Here is a 25429-nt window from a genome sequence, read left to right as displayed (position 1 = left end):
TTTCCCACCGTACTTGCATTAGCAGGTGTGATGTGGCTTCCCATGTGTTTGAAGTGCCAGTGAAACTGGTCCAGTTTTTATCTCCCTAATGTAGGCTGGCAGGCTTGAAATGTGCTGGGGATCATTTCTATTAAGTACAACAGGGGCTGTGGAGAGAATACATTATTCTTCATGGGCTGTAGTCCCTTCCCATAGAGAGGGGCCCCTCTCCTAGGGAAACTTGCCTTTGTTTTTTGAGACAGTCACTAGAGCCATGCACATTTTCCTCTCGCTGTTCATTCCTTTACCAGCCACAGACTATGGCACACCCTCACCTTCATTGGAAATGACACCCTCCTCCTCCTCCTCCCTCCATGAGCACCAAACCAATTAATTTTGAGAGGGAGTTGGGGAGACATGGCCATCATGGATGGGCTCTGAATAGCTGATGTCCCCTCCTCTCTCTCCATCCCCACAGAGACGTGCAGGCAGGGCTGGCAATGCTACCTCCAATTAAAGGCAAAGTCAGCAGGGCTGATAGGAAGGACAGCGCTGGGAATCACAGCTTGCTGCAAAATGCAGATACAGCCAAAAAGAACTAAAGACTGCAAAGATGTCCCCAGCACCCATCAGAGCAGCATTCAATGAACAGAAGCGTTTCTCCAGCCTCAAGGAGCCACTGCAGTTTGCTGAGAAAATCTAAACAAGAGGCAGAGGTGTTGTCACTCTGGGTCCTGTGGGGTGGGTGACTGACAGAAAAAGGCTGTACCTACAGAACTTCCAGCTTCTGCCAGAGCCTGGAGCTCTGTGGATGCAGCCAAGCAACTTTGCCCGTTAACCCTACAACCTTCCTGTCAGCAGCCCTACCCAGAAGCCTTGAAAAGTTGTGAGGAAACGTGGAAAATGTGCATGTGACAGGAACCCTTTGGGCAGCACTGTAATGCCACAGCTCAGCCCTTCTCTCTCCCTTTGGGTGCATGAGAACACCCCATTGTCAGTTTGGAAAAGGCTGTGCTTGGGTTTCAGATGAAGCCATGAGAGTGAGGTGCTCTCCTGAGGTAATCCAGTAGCCCAAGCCAGCACAGCTGGAGATTTGGTTGAGCTGTGGAGTGTTACACACACAGGAAGCTGAAGGAGTGGAATGCTCTCTGGTAAGCTCAAAAATGCCGGAAAATGGCAACGTGCTTCAGGAGATTTTGTAGTCCAACACTGCCAGTCTGCTTGCCTGGCAGAGTTTGACAGGCATCAGACATGCATCATCCTGTCTCTTACCCAGAGATGTCCTGGCTGGCGTAGAGTCTCTCTTGATCCAGAAGGAAACCCAGGAAAGAACAACAGTCAGGATGCAGGGAATGTAGGTCTGAATGGCAAAGTAACCCATACGTCTGCTTAGGTCAAAAGAAACTGTCATCACCATGTACTCCCCTAAGAAAAAGCAACAGACATTGGCATCACAATGTAAGGCTTCCTAAAGCAGAAAAATCAGCAAAATTTTGAATCTGGAGTTTCTGGTGAGGCTTTTTCATTGCTTTAAGTGCCTGTCCATCTGGCTTGGTAGCTGCCCAGATTGTTAACTTCACACAGCTGGCTGAGTAGGTTTGGTGACTCACTGGTTTTCTTACTAGTGGAGTCTGTGGCTACATGGCTGGCTCTGTAGCTGTCCTGCTTGATGTCTTTGTGACTAATTTAAGAGCTGACTTTGTGGTTGCCCAGCTGGCTCTTTGCCTGGCTGTCCATATGGCCACCAGGCTGCATTCGTACTGGCCTGGCTAAGGACACTGAAAAGCACACAGTTTGGAAAAGTTTCAGGGAAGGAACTGCAGGCAGCATTTATCTTCAGCTGATTGCTGCAAGCGTTTCTTTTCTATAGAAGCTCTTTGGCTGAAACAGGCTGCATGGCCTGGCTTGCTAACGAACTACCTGAGCTGTGACAAAGGAGGTATCCTTCAATCACTTCCACTGAGAGTCTGGTTCTGCCTCTGGAAAAGGCATGTGGTGCTGTACATCCTAATTGCTCATTTGGCAACTTACAGTGGTGGTTCTTTCTTCCTTCAGAGGCTCACAGTGAGTATTGGAAGAAAGCCACCTGACAGCTCTGGGGTTAAGATGGAGCTTGCAAGCAATTACCAAAAAAAGAGAATTACAAACATCAGAGAGCCACTGGTGCATTCAAGACACTTTCACTTCTTGTCCCAGTTTGTGCTGCCTTTCTACCCTGGCTGTCACTGTTGAGAGCAGCAGCTTCCTGCAGAGTGGAAGAAGCACTGCTCCTTGCTGTTTCAGAGGGCTTAAAAGTATGAGCTCAGCCCCCCTTCAGGAATCCAGAGGCTTTCCTCAGTTGTCTGTGGGAAGGAAAGGGGATGTGAGCTATTATGAGGAGGAGGAGGAGGAGGAGCTGAGGGGCTTCCATTATTTATTTCTTCACACATGCAGCCTTGTCCCTGTCTCTTAAAGCATAGTTCAGGTGTTCATCAGCCTGACATGAGTTTACAGAAGGAAAGATTGAAACCTGAAAGTTCTGATTTCTCCAGCCCCCGTTCTGATCATAAGCATCACCCAGAGATTGCTCAGCATGCACACCCTGCAACAAGAGGGGATTTAAGCTGCCTCTCCTCTCCCTCCTGACCTTTCAATTAGGGATAGCTTCATTCACATCAGCATTGTCACCCCACAGTTCACAGATGTCAGTTGTTCTGGTCTCTCCTTGCTCCATCTTCCTCTCACCCTTCATCCCTGTCACTTTGGCAGCCTCTAGCCAAGGTCCATCCCTTCATTTTTAGCTTGTTTCTCTGACCGTGCTGTTGTAACTTTCCTTCCCCACCGCTTTGCCTCCCACCAGGTCTCCAGCACAGTGGTGCTCCTGCCTCACCTGCCCCGGTCCTGAGGACTTCTGAGGTGTTCCTCAGCCCCGTGAAGTCGAACTGGTAGAGCCTCCAGGTGCGCTGGTCAGAGACCTCGATGGAGTAGCGTCTCCAGCGATAGACAATCTCCTCCCGAGGGTATCCATCTGGGAAAATCCAGCATGGCCATCAGTGGAACAGTATGCCATGCACCCCCACCTCAGGCACCACCCTGACTGCAAAAGCACAGGCACCTCACCAGAGCTGTTCTGCAAAAACCCTTCAGGCAGGTGTTTGTGGTGCCTTTTGTTTAGATTCCCTGAGGCACTCCCACATGGAATGGGAGTAGGGACTGCATCTCCCCTCGTGGGCTGCTTCAGATCCTGGGGACGGGGAAGGCAGTGCCAGAATGAAAGCAGTGCCAGAAACAGAGCCTTTCTAGGGACTGCACTGCTGGGAATGAGACGTGGGCTGGTCCAAGAGGGCTCTGCTGGTTTGAGGAAGAACTCGTTTGAGGGTGGCAGGGCAATGGAACAGTGTGCCCAGGGAGGTTGTGGAGTCTCCCTCCCATGATTCTGGAGTCAAAACTCTGTATTCAAAACCCCACCTGGCTGCATTCCTGTGCAACCTGCTCTAGGTGATGCTGCCTGCCAGTGGGACTGTTCTAGAAGATCTCCAAAGGCCCCTTCCAGCCCCAACTCTTCTTTGATTCTGTGATTCCACCAGCCTGAAATCTTGAAGGGTTTTAACTCTCTGGGGCAGCTGGCACCTCAGGAGTGCCATCCCAGCCATGAGTACACTGGGAATACAAAGCTGCCAGCATGGCTCTGGCTGCTCTGTGTGCTCCTGTACCTCTTGCCCTGGGAGCTGATCTTGGAAAAGAAGGGGTGCACTTTCCATGGAGAAGAAAACCTGGCCCTGCAGGCTGCAGCACAGCTTCTCCTGCCTCTGGCTTTCTTGATGAAGAAACAAGCCTGCTGTGAAGCAGGGACCTAGGAGAAAGTCCCTTGGAGGAGGATGGAGTAAGAGCTTGGCAGCTAACTAACAGTTTGTTTCTAATTATCAAGCATGTACGGCATGCACCACTAATTAGCAAAGATGAGGAGTGGTGGGAGATGAAGGGATGAGATCTCCCCAGCATACTGCCTCCTTCTGAAGCACCTCAGAGCTCTGAGCTGCATCTCTTCAGTGGCAGGGGAAGCAGGAGAACCCGAGCTCAGATGATTAAATCAGATTTCCCACCCACGCACGAGGACAGGGATATCTTGGTGCAGAAAGGCTGCCTGCAAAATTACCAGAGGAGATGTGATAACATCCAAAGCCCTCTCTGCTGAAGAGTCTGGATGAGTAGTGACTGAGAGGGGAGGTGTGAGTAACCCTCCTTTGGAGCAGAACATTTCCAGACCTCACTCAGAGGGCTGGAGAAGGGGGAAGATGCAAGGCAGGATGAGTGCCATTTGTCCACCAGAATTTATCCATGTTCTGTCTGGAGTGACCAGAAGGTCAGTGAAATAATCTCCTCCAACCATCCACCCAAATTAAGGAGAAACGCAAGAGATGTTGTGAATCTGTCCCTGATGACCTCTGCTAGCCCAGGAGTGGGAGATTCTTCAGGTCATGAAGGGTAATGGCTCAGGAAGGGCGCCAATTAGATGAAAAAATGTAGCTAAAAGGGAGGGTGGTTTCCCCAGAAAAGTATCACTGCACTAAAGTTTCTCTCCTTGCCTTCCAAAGCTATCTTTGAAATACGTATACTTACAACTGGAAAAAACCAAAGGGCAGGAGTGAGTGTCCATTGGGAAATTCTGCAGCTGGAGCAGACATTCAGCCTCAATTGTCAGCCTGAGACATGGGGAGAGAGAGAAAGAGATTTTGAGCTGGTGAAGATGGTTTGATTCCAACACCTAAATGTGACAGAGGCATTCTCACTTCCTTGGGAACTAATTTGCTGAAGATCAGCCTGTTTGCAAGAACATTCCAAACCAAAAATATATATTTGGATATTTTCAAGGTGAGGAAAAACATGTTAAGTTTCACCTTCAAAAAGCCCTTCTGTTTAGTCAACTTTTCAGATCCATTTACGAAAGTGAGAAGTTATAGGAACAAAGAGCCCATAAAAGAAATAAACAAATGTTTATTAACAGAATAAAGCAGCTGGACTGACCAAGACAACACGTTAAAAGATTTTAGCTTAGGGAACTGCTTGGCCATCGCTTTGTTCCGTCCCCTGAGCAGAGCCTGCTGGATGTACCTGAGAGTGTAGAGCACTTTTCCATCGTTCCAGATGCGGAGGAGCTGGTTGGGAGTGGTTATCCAGTGGGAATCAGCCCGTTTGGAGTTCCTGAAGAAGGTGTCAGGGATCCAGATGCGGCTCACCATGTTGGTGTTCAGCGTCAGCGCCTTCAGGGTGCTGTTGAACCGCAGGCGCCGGTCGTACCACGTCTGAGCAAAGAAGATGTCAATGGTGTATTCCTGGGAAGGACGAGGAAGAACGGGATGTTCTGAGAGGGATTCAGGCCAAGCAGAGCCTGCTCCTCAGGCACAGCCAGAACATTTATTTTCTCAGTCTGGGAGCTGGTGTTGGTGGCCTCTGACACCTTTCCAGGCTCACCATTAGCTCACAGCCAGGACATCCATGGCACACTTAGGAAGAGCCAAAGACTTTGTGTTTGCTGCTGGGCTGAGCCTGGCCCTTGCCTGGAAAACCAGGACCATACAAACAAGACCTTGGGCTTCCTCTTGGCAGACAACCCAATACTCCTTTTAAGCACAGGCGTGAAGGGGTAGTGTGGACGTTGGCTGAATCCAGCCTCAAGTTCAGCTCCACCTTTCAATCACAGGCAGGGAAAGCTGCTCACCAGCTTAGCAGAGAAGGCAAGCTCTTTCTGTTATTTATTGGGGTACAGCCCAGCCCTGATCCACACACCTAATTGGTACAGAGAGCAAAAGTAGTGCTGTGCATAAATCCCTTGCTACAAGGACTTACACTGCAAAGGGTTCATATGAAAACCCAGAGCACTCTGGGTCCTTGGGTGGACACTCCTTGCTGGAGATTAGAAAAGAAAGCTGGGGCTGCATGGTCCCAGCTCTGGGTGCAACCAGTTAAAAATCCTGAGACTTTCACTGACAGAAAAGAGATTTTCCACCACAATAAGGACCTCCAGTTTCGGTAAGAGAGTGTGTCCTAGCTCGTGGATAACTGGGAGTTCTGAGAGGCAGCTCCTGCCTGGATTGGACTGGCAGTAGCCCACACCATTAGCCCACCACTCTGCTGCTCACTGCTGCAACTCAGTTTGCTCCTTAAACTCTTTTTCAGCCTGCCTGAGAAGGTGCTAATTAATGCCATGCAGGAACAAGTCTGGCAGTCAGCAGCTGTCTGCAGCAGACCCCAGATCCAGTTCCACCAGTGCACGCTGCAGTCAGTCACCTGCTCCTGGTAGCTCCTGACGTGACTTTTGGTCCCTTTCACTTCTGTTGAACCCGCATGACCCCCATTGCCTCCCTCTCTTCTGTGTGCAGAGATGAAGAAAGTCTGACTTTGCCATCCCTCCCTCTCACTCTCCTCCTCCCTCTATTGATTTATCTCGGTGGAATTTTTATGACTGCAGCACATCCTCCCCGCGCTGCCCTCGCTGCTGGTTCGGAGCTGGCTCCTGCAGCCGTGCTGCTGAAATAGCTGCAGCACACTGCCTTGGACAGCGTGTCCTGTGGGGCAGCCAGGGCAGGGCACAGCACAGACCCACTTCATCTTCCTCGCCCTCACTCCCCTGGCAGCCAACGAGAGGAACGACGGGTCCCCAGCGTGTCCCCGGCATTGGCATGAGGTGGTGAGGGAAGAGCTTTTGCCATCAGGCAGCCGGGTCGCTCTCAGGGCTGGTGCCTCACCCTGGTTGGACACAGGGATGAGCAAAGGTGACAGGGACAGGCTCTGTCTAAGTGGGTGATGGGGATGGGTGCAGCACAGAGGGGTGGCTCTGCCTCCAGAGTTCATTCAAAGCAGGCACAGAGGTAAGGACAGCAGCAGCCCTCATGGCCAAGTGCACGGGCATGGCCACTGCCCAGACCCAGGGGGTTGGGAGAGCCCATCCCAGTACCTGAATGTGCTGGATCACACCGGGTACTGCTCGGACACAGGGTGTGTGGTGATGGAGACATGTAAAAGTGTGAAATAAAAGTAGCACTGGCGCAGCGTTGGGGCCAAAATAGCAAAATATTTGATATATTCTCCCCCATCACTGCACACCCCGTTTGAGTTCATGTGAGTTTATATAGCTCCTCCTAAGTAATATCTGTGGTGTAGGAGAAAGCAACAAAAACTGCAGTGATAAATTAATGTTTGATGTCACTATCAGTGTTTAACTCCCAACTGGAGTCGCTGGTGACATCTCACTTCTGGGTGGTTGCTCAGTTGTGTCCTGCTTTTAAGTTCAGCACTCAAGTCTGGGATAATCAATGCTAACACTCTGGAAGAGTGGAGGGTCAGCTATCCCAGGGGCTTAGCATTTGTTGTCAAGCCCAGATTTTCAGGAGGGATCAGCATTAAAGAGCTCCTCTTGTGCCATTCATAGTCAGCCTTTACAAAAGGTGTGGTGCACAAGTCATTCAGCTCTTCTAAAAAGTCTGAGCTGTTATTGTCACTGTCCTGTGGTTTGATCTCATTCCAGTGGCTATTATTAGCACAGCTACTCACGAGGCAGAACTCAGGAGCTGAGCTGGCTCCCTTGCCTCTCTGTAGGGAGCCCATTGGGAAATCTTGGCATTTACAAATGTATTTTCTTTCAGAATTATCTGAGACAAGATTTATACAAAACTGCTCTGGCCTTTGGGAGGACTTTCACCAGTCCAGCTTCCTCCTCCATGCTGCCAAGTGAGTGAGCAGCTGTGTGGCTGAGCTGCCCACTGGGGTTAAACCACACCAGCTCCTGAAGAATTCAGTACCCATTCCCATCAGGAATGCCCAGTGGTGCTGAGGAAGCTTGCATGGCTGGGGTTCTGCACTGATCAGCTGTGGGATGCTGCTCAGACCCCTCTCTGGGCGTTACTGAGATCCCACTGAGCTGTAGGCATCTGCCAAGGTGGTAAAACAGGAGGTGTTTGACCATGACTTTCCTACAGCCTTTAGTGAGGTAGGCACTTCTGGAAGGGGATCTCAATATGAAGCAGTCCAAGTTGTGTCCTGGAAATGCTCTGTACTTTTCCTGACCTTGGGAGAGTCCACTATCAAAGCTGAGTAGCTGGAGCTCAGCAGGATGAGCTCAGCCCCTAAAATTCAGGGCACTGTTTCTCCATCTCCTGCACCCCTGTAGCTTTGCCCTGCCCCTGACACTCAGCCATCAGAAAGAGGCTTCTCAATGCCTTGATTTCCCCATGTGGAAAAGGGTTATTGTAAAATACGCCTCCACCATTACTGCACCATCTGCTGTGCAGCACATGGAGGTTGTTAACTTCTCTGTGAAGGCACAGGCATTTTTAGTGCCTTTAACAGAAGGAGCTAACGAAGGAAGGAGGAATTGCTTTAACAGTTTGGCCACACCATTTGGATCACACGTGGGGTAGCACACACATGTTGGCACACATGCAATATTACGTCAAATTTCAGTCATGAAATAATAAATCAAACTCCCTGTGAGGCAAACCCAGAGGGCTGCCTACCCTAAATACTGTCACATGAGTTTATCCCGTGCTCAGGGATGCCCTGCAGGGCTGCCTCTGCTGGCTCAGTGTGCTCCAAGCCTGTCCCTTGGGCACTGTCACCACCTGGCACTGCAGCACATCCCTGATCAGCCCAGGCCTGCCTCATCTGGGCAGAAACACAGCTCCAGAGAATGGCATAACCTGAAAACATTTAATGGAAAGAATGGTGTTCGGTAAAAGAACATTTGTGAGAAATAAAAGGATGGGGAGCTGATAGGGGTATTTCATATTGGAAGAAAAAAATAACAACAAAAAGATTTTATTGCGCTCTCAAACCCTTTCAGTTTTCAAAAGCTATGACCTTGCTGTGTGAAAAATCATTTCTAAGGAAACCCCAAACGTTTTCAATCCACAAGAAAAGTGATTAGTTCAGAAATCAGCCTGTCCCCAGCACAGGAAAGCTGGGGACAGCTCGTGTGCTACCCTGAGGCCTGCTCCTTGGGTTATCTCTGCTGCTCTGCCCTCACAGATGGGGAATCAGCCCATATTTCCAGTCAGATTTGGCTTTAGGAACTCTGCTCTGGACCAAGTTCCACCCTGGGTTCAGAGCAAATGTAATTCAGGGCTACTGCATTTCAGAACAACAGCTTAAACTCACAGGGTTTGCATGACAAGATTTGAAGCGAACAGTGTGTGTTTTCAGGTTACCTTACACACCAAATAAACACAGCTGGGCTCTGCCAAAGCATCCTTTTCAAATGGCTTTTATCAAGTTTGTGTGTTCAGTTCAGCTGACCCCTTTCAAGAATACAATTAGAGGGATTCAGAGGGGCTGAGACCCTGTGGTTCCTCTGTTCCATTTATGAGCTTCTTTTGCTGTGTTAAGAGCTCAGCTTTCTCCCAAATGCCAAAGAGAGGAGCAAAGCCATGAGATGAACATGTCATCGATGGCCTCCTAAATTAGGATAAAATGAAGTATTTAAATGTGGTTTTTGCAACTTCACTTGTATTAAACAGCAACAAGAAAACCTCTGAACAGAGGGCTCAGAGACCTGGAAACACCTTCCTCTGCTGCAGAGATAATGTAGTCTTTTCCAGCTCAGAATATTCTGTGAAAAATCCTAAATAACAGTGGGACTGAGAGATTAATATCCTAGACAGTTACTTTCTAGCTTTCATTGTTCTGATATTTGTTTTTACTCATAGAGCTCCCTTCCCTCTTCACCTCCACGCAAATCCCTTGCTGCAGTCCAGTAGAGCAGGCTGCTTTCCTGGGAAGCAGGGACAGCATTTCAGGTGCTCTGACGTGACTGTGATGTGTCCCTGCTGTCAATCACACAGCCAAGCCAAGCAAATGTCACAGGCAAACTCTCAGGGATGCTGCAATTCAGGAAATTCTCTGAAGTTCTCTCTTGGAGGAGACCCAGAAATGGGGTGATTTTTTTTCAAGGGTTGGTAGGACACTGTGTGCTCACCATGTCCACACCCCCACAGCCCTGCCCAGATGAGAATTTTCCTCTCCAGGACACCCCACACACCCTCCCAGCCTGCAAACATCTCAGACATCAAATTCTGGGTTGTACCACACATGTGTCTTCACATCCCAGGGAACACATTCAACAATAGTGAAAAGTCTGGAGATGCCTTCAGGACTAAATAAATCACCTAAATGAGATAACTGTATTTTAGAATAATCTTGCACCACTTGTCCCCACAGCTGGTGGGCAGGAAGGTGCTGCTGGGCATGACACGTGCAAGCACTCAGGGGGCAGCCAGCAGAGGGGACAGGTACCAACAGCACGTGCTGTGCCTGGCACCCACCACTGCAGGGACTGGCTGGGCAGTGCCAGGCTTCTCCCAGTTCTGCCATTAGCAGTGTGGGACACCCCACTTGTGGCCACCTCCATGGCCCTGCTCTGGGCATGATCTGTCTCTCCAACGCAAAGACCAAAAGAATGCAAATATAAATTTAATTCCACTTCCAAGGTCCTCTTCTCTTGAAATCAGACCCCAGAGAGATTTCTGGACATGATGCTGGAGTGACTAGGGGAGCTCTCAAGGACAGCAGGAGCAGAGCTGTGATGATCTGTGTTTTCAAGGTGACACACTGAACTTCCCATCTGTTTCACTTCTGCAGCAACACCGGCAGAGCTGTCCTTGCCTGAATGTCTTTCGCCTCTGTCCAGGGATTCTCAGTTGAAACAGGGCTCTTTTTATAATGCAAACATGCTATTAAAAACCATCTCCATGTCCTGTGCTCGTGCCAGGAGCTGTCAAACTAGTCATGCTATAAATGCTGCTCTGTCGATTGCAAAGTCCCCCAGTCACGGCTTGCTCACCCCTGGAGCTGGCAGATGGGAACTGGACAGGGCTTTCAAAGCTGTGCTGCCTTCTGAGAGCCCCATCTGCCTGTTCCCCCACACCTCTGCTCCTTCCTGCTGCCATGGATGTGCAGGTGGGGACATCTGAAAGGCAGGTTTTACACTCTTGGCAGCCAACCACCCCAAAATCTTTCTTCAGAGATGTTCCTTTGTGCCATCCTTCCTGCCCTGCAGTGATGTTATCTCCTTCCATGCAGCCCCAGGGTGCCCATTCTTTTTTCCATGGGAACATGGGCTGGCACAGGGCACAAGACCTACACGTGTGTGTTTTAGCATCTGTTAGAAGCCATTACCCAGAGGACTGAGGAAAGTCCTTGAGGCGAGACATGACATCAGCCTTTGCAGAAGCACAAGTCTGTCTGCACTGTCCCTGATGAGGTTATTACAGAAAAGGCAGAGATGTGGACACAGGATGCCCTATGCAGATGGGGCAGAATTGATTAAAGGGGAAGGTACTGGACACTTCACTGAAATATTATACAAAGCACCTCAAGGAAGGAGCCACCTCCTTTTAGCTTGATTTTTTTCCTCCACTCTCAGGAGAGGACCTTCCCTGGGTGGAAAGTCACTTGAAAGCACTTTCTGATGCAAATAAAGATGCAGCCTAGTTTCCACAATCTCTGGAAAATACCTGGGTAAAGCAAAGCCAGGTTTGTCCAAAGTCTTGTCTTCATGCCACACCTCACTGCTAAATACTTAACTGCTCCCTACAATGTTAAAGGAACTTTGTGCAGATGAAGAAAGCAGGTGGGGAAAGAGAAGAGGTGAGGATGGAAGCACATAGGATAATTGGAGGAGAATATTTTGCACTCTGGGCAGATGCTTTTGTTCATCTGTCCTGGCTCAAGGGGGGTTTGAGGAGACAAAAGGAAATTTCCTTCTGACTGCATATGAGTAACTCCCTGGGATCACTCCCCCAGAACAGCTTGACAAGATTCAGATGAGAAGCTGGAATTTCTTTAATTGCATCTCCCATTCCTGTGCCACCCACTGTGACTAAAATGAAACTCTGGGCTGGGCAGTGCAGCACTGCCCAGGACTGGGGGAGCAGCTGCTGCAGCCCTGCTCTCACTACCAGCAAGCACTGAGCTCTGTCAAACCACCTCTGCTGGCAGCACTTGAGAGGATGGAGGATCCAGCAGAGCCCAGAACTGGGGCTGAGAAAGCACAGGGCATCCAAGTCCCTGAGATGCCCCCATGCTATGGAAATGCCTGCACTGGCCCGGAGAAAAGCCACCTGTATAAATCCCTGTCTAATTCTCACCCTCGAGGTGAAAAAAGGACATTCAAAACATCTGAGAAAGTTCTGGTTTCACAAAAGGGGAGCACTTTGTGCCCTCTGCAGAGATCCTCACTCCTGACCCTGCTCTCTCTTGGCCCCAGGTGAAGAAGGAGATGGGAACAGCGTACTCTGCTTCACCAACTCTTTCAAGGAAATCTGTTTCATGCTGTCTCTCATGCCCCCTTGCTGTGCTTTAGCACCTCTCTCTTCCTGCCCTGCCAGTTCCTTGATATTCCTTCTCTCTGCCTCATTTTGTTTTTCCTTTTGCAGCTCTTCTTTTCAAGCCTCCACACAATCACAGCCCAGCCCTAATGAGATTGCAAAGGAGCACCAGGCTGTGGAAAGCAGTTGGGAGAAACGCATCAGGTTACAAAAAAAGAACAATTTCCCTCTGCCTCCCCTGTTGGGTACTGGGAGGGCAAAGCAGGGGAATGAGCTGCAGCAGGGTCACCAGGCCAGCTGATGTCCCTCTCCAGGCAGACAGCCACACTTCAGGCCAGGTGAGGAGCCCACTTGGCACTCAGGTCACCACCCCTGGCTGCTGATCTCTGCTCCTGAGGGCTGCTCACTTCCCATGGCACCTGCTGGGTGCAAACCACTCTCCTCAGAAACCAGGGATGAATTCCCAGCCTTTTTTCCCAGCTCCCAACTGCTTTGTACAGTCTCTGCCTGCTGTAGATGCCTCCTTTGAGACTCAACCACTTGACCTTCTCCAGCTCCCCTCAATGACTTCAGAACATCTTTGGGAAGTGGAGAAAAAGGCAAAGGCTCAGTTTTCTACACAGCGTTTTAAGAAATACTCTGGCGTATCTTGTATATCCCAGAATCATACACAGAAAGAAAGCAAACAATTTGGGATCTTTGGCTTAGTCCAAAGTTCCCAGGAGCTGGACAGCACATCTTTAACTGCTCCTTACCAAATTCCAGCACCTGGACTTGGCTTTGGCTTTTTGTGAGAGCAGCAATACCAAAGTAGTTCATCCCTCCTCTTGCTGACCCAGAGAGAGGAACCGGGTCCATCGTCCCTTTTCACGAGGTACAGAGTCGTGTGGGAGACTGAAGCTGCAGTCCCTGGACATGCCAGGTCATGGCAGGAAATGGTTTATCTTGAATGTTACAGGTCCCTCTGCCTTCAGCTTTTCTTTTCAAGAACCAAACGAAGATCACCCAGTTATCATCTTAACTTCACTCCTATGGCTGTAGCAACAACCAGCCTTACTCCCTGAAGCTTTTCCCACTCCTCTACCCTGCTGCTCTGCTTCCTCTCCTTGCCTTTCCAACACCACCAAGGTGGCTTTGGGTGACTGTGGAGGAGAATGACAGACTAAAGGCCACAGTCTGGTGTGGGAGGCATCACAGGTGGCAGATTTGGAGGGAGAGAGAAGCTGATTGAGGGGAACTGTCAGAAACAAAGCTTCCAACATTTGGAGAATCCCCACTCTGACCTCCCCTGCTCCCCAGCCACATGGAGACAAGGTGTTCCCCCGCCCACACTCCCAAGTGTTTTGGTTCACACCTCCCACGGGCATCTGCCTGGGGGGAGCCTTTACCACCACCTGCAATTCCCCTGTTGAACAAAGCTGATCAGAGGGTTGGAGCCATTCCTGGCCAACTGCGGGTCAGGGAACAAACACACAAATCCTCACCATGAAGCTCTCTGGACATGGAGATGGGCACACAAGGCTTATGCCAGGCTCTCCAGCCACCATGCCCTTTATGCCGCCACCCACAGTGCCCCAAGCAGCCAGCAGGATCCCTTTGGGGCTGTGGGGAGCTGGGGACTGGCAGCTGGTGGGGCAGTGCTGGTGTGAAGTGGCTGCAGTGCCCACCTGCCCACTCACTGACCATGTCTCACCCAGCTGCAGCCACAGACACACCGAGGCAGTTTGAAAAGATGTGAGGAGAAGCAAAGCCCCAGGAAGGCTCACACTGGCTTCTCGCTTCCAATTTGCACCACGGGCAATTAAACCCTTCCTGTGTGTGGAGATGGCATGCAATAATGAGAATATTCTGCTTTCAGCACCGAGGCATGAAGAGGTCCTTCAAACATTGATTGTGGTCACCCACAACCACTGAATTCTCAGAAATGGTCTCCATTTTGTGACACATTTATAGCAGGCAGATTTCACAACAGCCTTTTAAGGGAAATGGTAGGATGGTTTCATCTGGGAATGCAGGAAATAAATAGAACTGATTTCTACTGGGAAAAAAAAAAAAGGTGTTTTGCTCAAAATAAATTAAAATTGTCAAATCCTAAAATGAATTACCTCAACCTTATAGTTTCATTCAAAAACTTATTTTTCTTCAGTGAGCTAACACAATATTTCATTTTACCCTTATCTAGTTGATGCACTTCACTTTGACGTTTATTTCCAAATACTCATTTTCCTGCTTTACTTATGCAGGACAGAATTTATCACCATATGAAGAGCAAATCAAAACAATCTGATGAAACTAAATGTAAATGTTTTGATTGTCCCTGAACCCATTTCTCCTTGGAAATGCTGAAGAATTCTGGCTATTTGTCCCAAGTGGGAGGGGAGAATGAGCCTATCTCTCCTATGATGCTGCTGTTTGCTCTAGACCAGAAACCTTGGCCTCAAACCCTGGCCTTTGACCAGCTCTTGGACTTGATTCTCACACACCTGAAATATCCCATCCTCTCCTGCAGAGACATCTAAGGCCTTCAGTTCAGATAAATCAACTCTGCCTTAAAAATCACTCAGCCCACCGAGTGACAACTATTGGTACAGCTCAGAGTCCATATATCTTTCAAATCTGACACAGCAGCACTCTCCCTTCGACTTGGAAGAATCAATGTAATGAGGGTCAGAGCACAGATCAGCAGCTGGATCCCACTCAGGCCCTGCCCTGCCCATGAGCACAGCTTGGGGAGGTGCAGGGCAGCTCCTCTGGGTGCCTGTGGTGTAACCAGCCGTGCTGTGCATCCCCTCCAGTGCAGTGGGCATGCACCAATGCAGCCTGGGGATCACAGCAGAGCCTCTCTTAACGCCCTGCCAAGCTGAGAGCCAGCAGCTAGGGTGGCCAGGGCAGGGACACCCCTCCAGCCTGGGCCAGACCCCAGTGGGGACACCCTGCTCACCGAAAAGTGGCACTGGGGCCCTTTACCAAGCAGGAAGCCCCACTGCTGGCAGAACGCTCTGGAAAGGGGGACAGGGTGCAGCTGCTGTGACCCCAGACTGTAGGAAAGTTTTCTGTGGGAGGGTGAGGAATTAATGCTCCCAGGTCAGGTACAGCGAGCACAGTGGCTCCTTGGGAAGCACCCGCTGGAAGCATCCTTCCCAAGCCGCATGCAAAGGTTCAGGCCGAACAAATCCCCTCTGCATTCAGCCCAGCTGAAGAAATGCGAGTTTTCTCCAAAGGCTGGCACGGAATGAATGAGGGATTGAGTCATTCCTGCCAGCAGAAGGGCGGAAATGGGATCCTGAAGGAATTGACAGGAGCCGATTACTCCATTATGGATGTTGATTTATCCCGCGCTGCCCCAGAGGCTGCCCCAGCTGCGGGAGGCACCTGTGTGCCAGGGCTGAGGCTGCACTTTAAGAAACCTTTAAGTACAGCCACATCCCCCATTTAGCACCAGGCTGCGAGCACAGATGTTAATTAACTTTAGGGCTTTGCTCTCCAGAAATGTCTCCGAGGAAAAGCACTTTCCCTGCCCCCAGGAGGCCACTGTCCAGATTTCATGTTTTATTTAGCTCCGAATTTCAGATGCAAACCTCCAGCTTTTCACTCGTCTTCCCTGATAACAGACTCCTTGAGTTTTCTGCACAGCCTGTAAATAAAATACCAACATGGATGTCACACAGAAAATATCTGGAGGGGATTCGTGTATGTTCTGGATAATAAAAGGAGCTGGCTGAATTATTCATCGTGAATAAGTCAGCTCTTTTCCATTTTGGAAGCAAACTTTGACAATTCTGGAAGCTCTTGGGTTATGTTTAGGATGGGAGCAACTTAGTTATTTCATTAGACCTTTTATTGCAGCCCATGGTTTGTCCCACAAGTCACACGTGGCTGGTGTAAACATTTCTCAGTGGCCCGGGGGGGTTTCATAGGGAAAGACAAACTTTTCATGAGGAGAGCTGCTGCCCTTTCTGTACCTGACCTCACTGCTGTGTGAGCACCAGCATGAGGGACAGTGACTGCTCCTGAAAATCAAGGAATCAGGAGATGTGAGCACTCTCCAGGCACATGAGCATTTGTGCATTTGCAATAAATGCAGCAGCTCGGAGCCATCACTCAGCCATGGAAAATAACAGCCAGAAAAAGTGCTGGGGCTGTTAGTGAACAATACCCATCTCCCAACACTTTACATTTCTGTGATACTCGTGGTTATCAGGGACCAACAGCCAGCCCAGCCCATGAGTGTGTCCTGCAGCAGCTCAGCAGGGCCATGCTGATGGCCAGCATCGGGCAGGCCAAGGACAGGGTGCCATCCTTGGCAGAGCACTGCAGTGTGCTTTAGGCACTGCAATCCACCCTAAAGTGGGTGCATCTGGGCTATTGCCTCCCAGACAGATGATTTGTGAAGGATTTTTAAGTCCTTTCAGTTGAGAAGTGCTGTGCAACTGCTGGAACCTATTATTATCAGGAAAGGAGGGGGGAGGTAGCAAATTTCCTTTACCTATAGGCTTATCTTGTGCTCCAGAGGAACACAGTCGAGCATTTTAAACAGCATGCCATTTTCAATTCATTTCCTTCCTACTTATTCCAAAGCAGCCAAAGCTAAGTATAATCAAGACTTAAGTGTTCCTCAGAGCCAGACAATTATTACTGGTCTTGGTTTCCCCGTCTTTTAGGGAGAAAGGAGGGAATTAACCCAAGCCTTGCAGGGGACGGCGGGACTGTCACCCAGGGCTGTCACAGGAGCTGCCTCCCAACAGCGAGCACTTTTTGGGATGTGGCTGAGCTTCTCCAGCCTCCAGCTGGCCCAGGGCTCTCAGCAAGGGTGGCTTAGCTCCTGCAGAGCCCTGCTGGCCTCTCGGGGGTCTCTGCCCCTGCAGCTGGGGGAGCTGAGCCACTCTCTGCTCTCTGCCAAGGCGGGGATTGCGCTGCAGATCCGCGACCCAGCGCTCAGCCACCCGAGCAGCCATCCCTGCAGAAGGGCTCTGCACACACCCACTGCCTCCCCACAGCTCAGCCATCTCCCCACGAGCCCAGATGAAGTGCCCGAGGTCCCCAAGCTCCTTCTGTCACTTCAGCCCCCTTCCTAAGCACTGCCCCTTGTCAGCTTTAACTTTGAAAGCCAAGCCTCCCTCCCTGCCTCCTTGGGATTGACATGAAAGGAGTCAGTGGGGGGTTCTCTTCATTCATGCTGGGCTTATACTTCTAAATTATAAAGTGTGTCAAATGAGGATTTAATTTATATTTAACAAGACAATGTTTGTAAATTAATTATTCATCAGCTGATAGTGAATAGACATTTCCCTCTTCCCTCCCTCCCCCTTTTTCACAGGATTTCCACAAATGCACCCGACGAGCAAATCTATTAAATGCTTTCTGCAGTACTCCAGATGTGGGAAAATACATGCTTCAACCTCAATTTCGTGAGTGTGTTGCACGGTAACTAATGTAGCCAAGCAGAGCATTATGAATTTCATAGCATGCAGCTTTTGTATTTGGACATATCACCTTCCTCAGGTTCCAGCCCCCCACTCACAGGCAGAGATAAGAAAACAATTTGCTGTAACAATTGAGATAGGAGCTCAGAAACCCTGCTGGAAATCACAGGCACTTCTGAGGCAGCAGCAGCATCTGGCCCCTGGTGAACGATGGAAGCCAATTTTGCTCTTTCCATCTTTATTATCATTAAGTAATGAGATTGAGGTGGTGTACAACACCAGCAGAAGAGCTGTCATTCTGTTTTGCTACAAAATTTGGCACACAAGGCATCTCCTCACACACAGCAAAGAGAGGACGAGTCCTCAGCACCCAAACCAGAGCCCTTCAGCCCCTGATCCCAGACACCTGAAGCAGGTGACCAAGGAACATCCCTGGATGACTGAAATGTCTCCATTCACCTTTGCCAGGAGGCAACCACAGTGTCTGCACTATGCTCTCAGTCTTTGGCTCCTCGAGCATCACGCCTGGTTTTGTGTAAGAAAGGAAGAAAAGAACATTCAGCTCCGGGCTCTGGGGGAATCTGAGAAGCTCTGGGCGAGCCTTGCTCCATCCCTGAGCTCAGAACATAAGCACTTCTGCCCCTGTCACTCATGCTGTCCCCCATGGACACTCAGGGACATCCTCAGGACTGAAAGACACTCAGCCCCAATAGCTGGCACCTGCTTTACTTCTACAGCATCATTTCCTGAGAGTTAGGCATCCCTAAAGGAAGGTGATCCTGAGCTCCAGGTGCCCTTGACACCAGTTAAAGCTGTAATCTATAGCAATAAAGCCATTACAAAACAAAACCAGGAGCAAATCCCTCCAGCAAACAACCCGTCAGTGAAAAATTTGAACCCAAAGTCTCCTCCCTGGCACCTCTTCCCACAAACATGCTTGGAGAAGGAAGGTGGGTCTTTGCATCAGGCTGAGCTTCTGATAAACCAGGGACACCTCAACACTGTGTGAATGGGAATCCAATTTTGCACCCAGCTCCAGACCCAGCTGCAGCACTATGGGTGATAACTCATTTGGCACCAGGGGCTGCTGGCCAGTGCTCAGTGGCAGCCAGAGCTCTGGAGGGCCTCGTGTCCAGTGCATCCTTCCCCTGAAGGTGTAAACACAGGTTTCCACCACTCTGAGAAGTGCTAAGTGCCCCAGTCCCACCCAAAGACTCATGGGGTTGGGGAGGAAATCCCAGTCCGTGCAGTGATTGGCATAAAGAGCTGTGGGTCCCACTTTTCCCCCCGTCCCACTTCCTATCCTTGAACCATTTTCTAGCTCTGCTTCTGGTCACTGCCACATTTTGCTTGGAGAGCACAGAGCATCCTTTGCCCAGGGAAGAGAGAATAAAATCTGAATAGAATATTCTGAATATTTTTCAGAATAAAATCTGCTCAGCCACCTAAACTGGAGACAAAACTGCCATTCTGGTGTACAAAAGAGATCAGGAAATCACTTTACATTTCTTCCCGCTCCAAAGCTGCCCACCTTCTGCTGACTCCTGAATGTTAATGTTATTTGTGACAAGTGATTGATGAGGCAGACGCAGAATTCACACCCAGCACAGGGCATTTTCAAATCACCTATTCATTTTTAAGGACCGGAATCAGTTTTGTATCCTGACATGATTTATCATTTGGAGGCTGGGCAGTGGCTATGCAGGGCCAGCTTGCAGTCCCTGACAGAGCACCAGCAGGATGAGGACAGCCCTGAGACATTAACCCTTTGAGGGCAAGCAGGGGCTCACAGGAGACCAGGATTTAAACCAGACAGCTGAAGTTGGAGCCTTCTACTCCAGCAGCATGTCAGGCCGTGCTGCAGCCTCCAGCTGCAGATTTATAGGCCACAGTGGTCCAAGCTAACAACCATAGTAGTGCTGCTGTGTCTCTTAAAAGCAGAACTTTGGTTTTTTGTCTTCTACACAGCCTATATTTACGTAAGGCACTGTCATGGCAATGCACCTAAAAGAGATCAATGGGACATTTCCCCTCCAGTGGACCTTCCAGCCTACACAAGCCTCTGTGTCTGTGGCAGAGTGAAATGTCACCACGGGCTCAAGAGAGATCTAGCTCTGAGACAAATTCTAACTCCCTTCCCTTGCAAATGTGCATTTCCTCAGGTTGTGTATGGGAAAAAGGCAAGATGGGGCACGTGGGATGGGCCTGGCAGCTGGGAGAGGGCAGAGGTTCTCAGGCTGGGAGAAGCTGTATCAACAGGGACAGAGTTGGAATGGCATGTCCCACCAAAGACCATCCATCGTGTGCAAGGGGCTGGCACGACCCACAGAATGACTTAATTCACTTCAGCAGCATGGAAGAGCAAACAAACACCAACAACTGGGTGAAGCAGCCAAGTCTAGAGGTGACACTGTGGCAGCTTTGCCACTGCCCTTTCCTCTTGCTTCAGGAGGCCACGGAGCAGGATGCAGCCTGTCCCAGGAGCAGGGGAAGTATACAGGGTACAGACAGCAGAAATCTGAAGCTTTGAGACCTGGATCTAGCTGTCCTCAGTACTTTTAATATTACCTCAATCTCATGGGAAAAGGTTTCAAAGTTCAAGGGCATCACAGGTTTAAGATTAAGAAGTTACTTAAGGGAACAAGGAAGGAGAGTTATCCCTGGAGAGTCTACCTGGGTGTCATATGGAGGAGTCTCAACATCACAGGTGACTGCTGGGACCCTGCAGGAACCCCTGGACTGGCAGCACCAAGGCACTTCAGAGGGACAGCACAGCCAGTTGTGACTGATGCAACAAAACCCCTCAAAGCTGTCCACACCAGGAGTTTCCTCCCTGCCCGAGCAGCTCCTGGCCGTTCCCACAAACAGCAATCCCTTCCTCAGGTGGGAGGGCTGCAGAGGGCTGGATCAGCCCCATGGCAGCAGCTGCCCCAGCACAGCCCTGCAGGTGCTGGCAGCTCCCAAGTGCCAGCCGCCCCAGGGGTCCTGTGCACTTGTGGAGCCCCATTTCACAAAGAGAAAAAGCTTCTGCTGACTCTTAGAAAGAGCTAAAGACATGGGTTGAGCTCCCCTACATGATTTCCTGGTCTCTAGTAAGGGCTGAGTTCACACAACAGCTTTTCCCCTTGGTGGGGGTGGCTGTTGTCACTGCCTGGCATCTTGTTTTCCCAAAAATACCAGAGATACTGAATGTGCTTGAAGCTCCTGTACCTGCAGCCATTTATGGCTGGTGCTAGCCCAGCAGATCCAAAATCCTGAGAGGCTGGGATGGACGTACGTACGTTCTCACATCCCCATCACCATGGCATAAGCTGTGTTTCTTAGGAAACCAGCCTAGCAGCAGTATCCCTGTTTAGGAGGAAAGATGAACTCTGGATGTAGACTGGATTTTAGAAGCCACTCTCTGCTGCCAGCACCTGCATGGCTCTGCAGGGCTCCTGTGAGAGTGAGGGGAGCAGAGCCTCCAGCAGGGCTGCAAAAGGGTGCTGGGAGGAGGGAAAGAGAAGGATGAGGAGGATGACAAAGGATCCTTTATTCTGAAGGATGCTCTGGGTTTTGTGTGGGTCTCTTAGCCCATCCTTGGGCAGTGCAAAGCGGGTGGAGCAGCCAGCTGTAACAGGACCCTTGTGCTCTCCCTGCAGGCTCACCTGGAGGGTGAGCACACCCAGCCCCTGCGCTGCTGCTCCTGGGTCACTTTGGCCTCAGGTGGCAGGGGGTGACATCCACACAGCTCGGGCTGTGGCTCTTCTCCTCGAGGCCAGGCATGCTGGAGCAATGCAAGGAAACTCTGAGCCTCGAGGCCATCCCTGCTGGGCTCCTGATGGTGCCCTCACGGTGCCCATCTGGTGGCTCCTGAGCAGGAGCTGCCTGGGGGCACATCCACCACGTCCTGGTGGCTGGCCAGAAGGGCTGCTTCAAAATGCTCCTTGGAGTGGAACTGGTACCTCAGCTACTGTACCACCCCTCCATCCCCACAGGGGTTTGTTCCTTGGAAATTTTGTACTTGGGAAAGTAAAAATAACTTGCCCGTTCTGAGAACTTGGGTTTTTCTGGTGGTTTTTTTTTGGTTTTTTTTTTTTTTTTTTTTTTCCCAGTTTAGGGAGGCTGTTTTTGTTCCTGCTCTGTTTTGCATTGGGGAAAACAAAACAAAACAAAACAAAACAAAAAAAAAAAAAAACCAAAAAAATAAACAACAAAAAAAAAAACCCCACAAAAAACCCAAAAAAACCCCCCAAAAAACCCACAAAAAACCCAAACAAAAAACCCAAAAAACAAAAACAAACAAACAACCACAAACAAACAAACAAAAAACCCAAAACAAACCCAAACAAAAAAAACCCCAAAAAAACAAAAAAAAACCCCAAAAAAACACCATAAAAACCCCAAATTGTCCAGGCTGTATCTTGCCTTTGTTCCCTTGATCTCACTGCCCAGTGGGCTGGAGAAGTCTTTCAAAACCTGACAGCAGTCAGGTTTGTTCCTTGCTAGAAAAGTGAAAAAAGATGACTCTGCAGGGAAAATAATAATAATAATAATAAAGGAAGTTTCCTGTGAAAATTAAACAGTCAACAGTTGCTCTCCTGATCAAAGTGTCTGTTAAGTGTTTTCACAGCTCTTGGTACAGATTGGTACTACTGGGTCCTGAGCCATGAGAAGAAATTGTCACAGTCCTGGAGGCATCTCTCGAAGGTGCTGCACTATGAAGAAGAAAGGTTGGAGCTGAAGCCCCCCTGCTTTCGCCTTGCTCAGCACTACAGGCCAGGCCTGGGCACCCGAGTTTCACACTGCCATGGAAACCATCTCCAGGTGCCTCTCTCAGTCCTCCTCACGCTGCCCTTGTCCTAAGTGCCCTGGTGCCCACACACTCGCCAGGAGGAGATGCAAAGCCAGCAGGCAGAAGTGTCTGCCCCCCTTTGCCAGCAGAGAGCGAAGAGCAGCATCACCCCACAGCAGAGGGGCCGTGAGCTCACCCAGGGCACTCGAGAACCTCGCTCCTCACCAGGGATGGTGCTCAGGTCTTTTTGCAGCTCCCAGCAGGCCAGAGCACCTCTCACCAAGGGCAAGGAAACTCCACTCATGCCAACAGCACCCTCCCAGCAGGCGCAGGCAGGGTGACACGAGTGGCACGGCGCTGGGCCGGGAGGGGACAGCGTGCCCTGCAGCCAGCAGCACTCACCATCTGGATGACAGACACCGGCCCGATGCTGTTCACGTAGATGTCCACATCGATGAAGGTGGGCTTGACTGGGAAGACAAGAAAAAGGCACCATCAGCTGGGCCAGGAGCATTGGCAGAGGGATGAAGATGAGGGGAATGTCTGGGATGAGCGTGGCTCTACTGCAACAAAAATCCCACCCCCAGCAGGCACCAAAGCCTGAAAACACAGGACATGGCCAGGCCAGGTCACCGCCTGTGGCCACAGGGAGCTTCAGGGGACACTTACTGCCAATGTCAGGCCTCAGCTTGTTGTCATAGTTCTTGAGCAGCGAGTTGAGGATCTGCGTGGCATCGGTCTCCTGTGCCTTGGGTGTGAGGACCCAGGTTTTATTGATGCTGAGGTAATCGTAATCGTACTCCTCTGTGCTCTCACACCTGGAGAGGAGAGACAAAGGGCAGGACGTGGCTGTGGCAGCTCTCTGGCACTCCCTGGGAGCGGGGGCACAGTTGTGTTTCAGAGATACCAAAGGAGGAGGATGCAGCGCAGCTACAAGGCAGAGCATGAGGAGCTCAGGGATCTCCTCTCAGCCGCACTGCTAAGAAGACACAACTCACCTGTCACCTTTGCTCACTTCAGGATCTCCAGACATGCAGGGGCCTTGCCACCAGTGGGAAAGACTAGCATGGAGTGCTTCACCTCCTCCTTAGCTCCCTTTGGAGGCACACTGCTCATCCCTGAGGTGTGGGAGGCAGTCCCTGCTTTCCTGCTCATCCCACCCAGCAGCTCCTGCTGCCAGAGCTGCCTGTTAACCTCAAATACCTCCACTACTCTGCCTGCTGCTGACACCTGAAGCAGGCTTCCTCTGAGGAAAGAGACAGTGACAAACTGTTTTTGGGGAGCAAGACATTTGCAATAAATGCATTTCAGAGAAAAGAGTTCCTAATCTACTGTGCAGGCATCCTGCACGTCTGGCATGACAGGAAGCCAGCCATCTGCCCTGCACAGATCCCTGGAAATTAAAGCCTTATGCAAACTCCTCTGCCTCCAGGCCAAGACCTGCCACAACCCATTCCCTGCACTCGGCCAACCCTTCCTCCCCAGCCCGTGGTGTGAGCTCCCATTGAAGGATGTCCCATCTTCCCAATCTCCCAGTTCCAACCAGGCAAGGGAAGCTCGTATCCATCCTCCTTTGGACATGATCCACTTAGCAACAGCTTCTCTCTCTGCCTTTCAAACCTGCCCTCTCTAAACCTTTCGCACTCCTCCCTTTTCCTAGGGGAGTTTTCCTAAACCGTCTAATTAGATTAGGTCCACATGGTCACCCGGGGAATTCTAACCACCTGCCGCGGCTCTGGGCAGCTCATTCACAAGGCTGTCCCCGGAATGCCACAGCCATATGTGGGAGAGCTGCTCCCACTGCCGGCACAGCCCCTCGACGCCTGCCGTGCCAGCGTGTCACCTCTCCAGCGACAGGGAGGGTCTGTCGGCGGGAGCTGTCACCGTGCTGACCCTTCCCAGCTGGAGCCTCCGCATCCCCATCTCCCTCCAGCGCCGGGGGAGGCACTCGGAGGGGGCCAAAAAGCATTCAATTGACACGCTGCGATTTGTCAGGCGCTGCTCCATCAGAGCATCGCTCCGTCTGATGCGCTGCGCCGCTAACCCCGCTGCGGGAGCGAGCGCCAAGCAGCGCTGCCGGGATGCTCTGCCCCATCCCGGGATGCTCTGCCCCATCCCGCAGCGCTCTCGGGATGCTCTGTCCCATCCCGGGATGCGCTGCCCCATCCCGCAGCGCTGCCCCATCCCGCAGCGCTCTTGGGGTGCTCTGCCCCATCCCGCAGCGCTCTCGGGATGCACTGCCCCATCCCGGGGTGCGCTGCCCCATCCCGCAGCGCTCTTGGGGTGCTCTGCCCCATCCCGCAGCGCTCTCGGGATGCGCTGCCCCATCCCGGGATGCGCTGCCCCATCCCGCAGCGCTCTCGCCGGGCTCCGCAGCACCAGCCGCTGCAGCGGGCACAGGGCACCGCCAGAAGCCCACCCCAGAGGGGCACAGGGCTCAAAGTGGGGGCTGGCCCCGCTCCTGCCAGGAACAAGGAGGGACTGGTGCCCACAGCGCAGCTCAGGGCGAGGGACAGCAATCCAACCAGCAATCCAACGAGCAATCTGAACCGCTTTCCCTCGCTGCCAGAGCTTTGGGTGATGGAGGCTGCCTCGGGCAAAGTGAGAGCAGCTACACCGAGATGTTCTCTCCGTGTTCCCCTGACCGTACTTGAAGTCACCTGCCGGCACTGAACTCTGCACATCCCCCTGCCCTGCCAAAAACCCTGGTCCTCTGAGAAACTGTCAGGCTACGGCAGAGTCTGAAACATCCCTTTAGGGGCTGAGCAAACCCTGTCTGAGCTAACCCTGCTCAGACTTCTGATTTCCCCACATTTAGTGTTACTGATTAACACACCAAGGCTTGGGGTAGCATTTCCAGGGAGTCACATCCCTATTACAGAAGCAGGGACACCACCAAAAATATGCTTTTTGCTAATGCAGCTAATCCCAGTCGACTAAACCATACTAAACCA

General features: G+C 50.9%; 1 protein-coding gene across 1 annotated transcript in view; it reads right to left on the bottom strand.

Annotated features, from left to right (window-relative positions):
* The window catches only part of LOC100144431 (gamma-aminobutyric acid receptor subunit gamma-4), a 37166-nt gene that overhangs the window by 8282 nt on the left and 3455 nt on the right, over positions 1 to 25429 (bottom strand). The window contains exons 2-7 of the mRNA XM_030272317.4: positions 23145 to 23293; positions 22878 to 22945; positions 5071 to 5291; positions 4579 to 4661; positions 2849 to 2986; positions 1252 to 1404 (exon numbers count right to left, since the gene is read on the bottom strand). Of these exons, the coding sequence (XP_030128177.1) occupies positions 1252 to 1404; positions 2849 to 2986; positions 4579 to 4661; positions 5071 to 5291; positions 22878 to 22945; positions 23145 to 23293 (812 nt within the window). The remainder of the gene's footprint in view (positions 1 to 1251; positions 1405 to 2848; positions 2987 to 4578; positions 4662 to 5070; positions 5292 to 22877; positions 22946 to 23144; positions 23294 to 25429) is intronic.

The sequence above is a fragment of the Taeniopygia guttata genome, chromosome 4A (genome assembly GCF_048771995.1).
Source record: "Taeniopygia guttata chromosome 4A, bTaeGut7.mat, whole genome shotgun sequence".
NCBI lineage: Eukaryota > Metazoa > Chordata > Aves > Passeriformes > Estrildidae > Taeniopygia > Taeniopygia guttata.
This window is presented reverse-complemented; position numbering and strand designations above follow the sequence as displayed.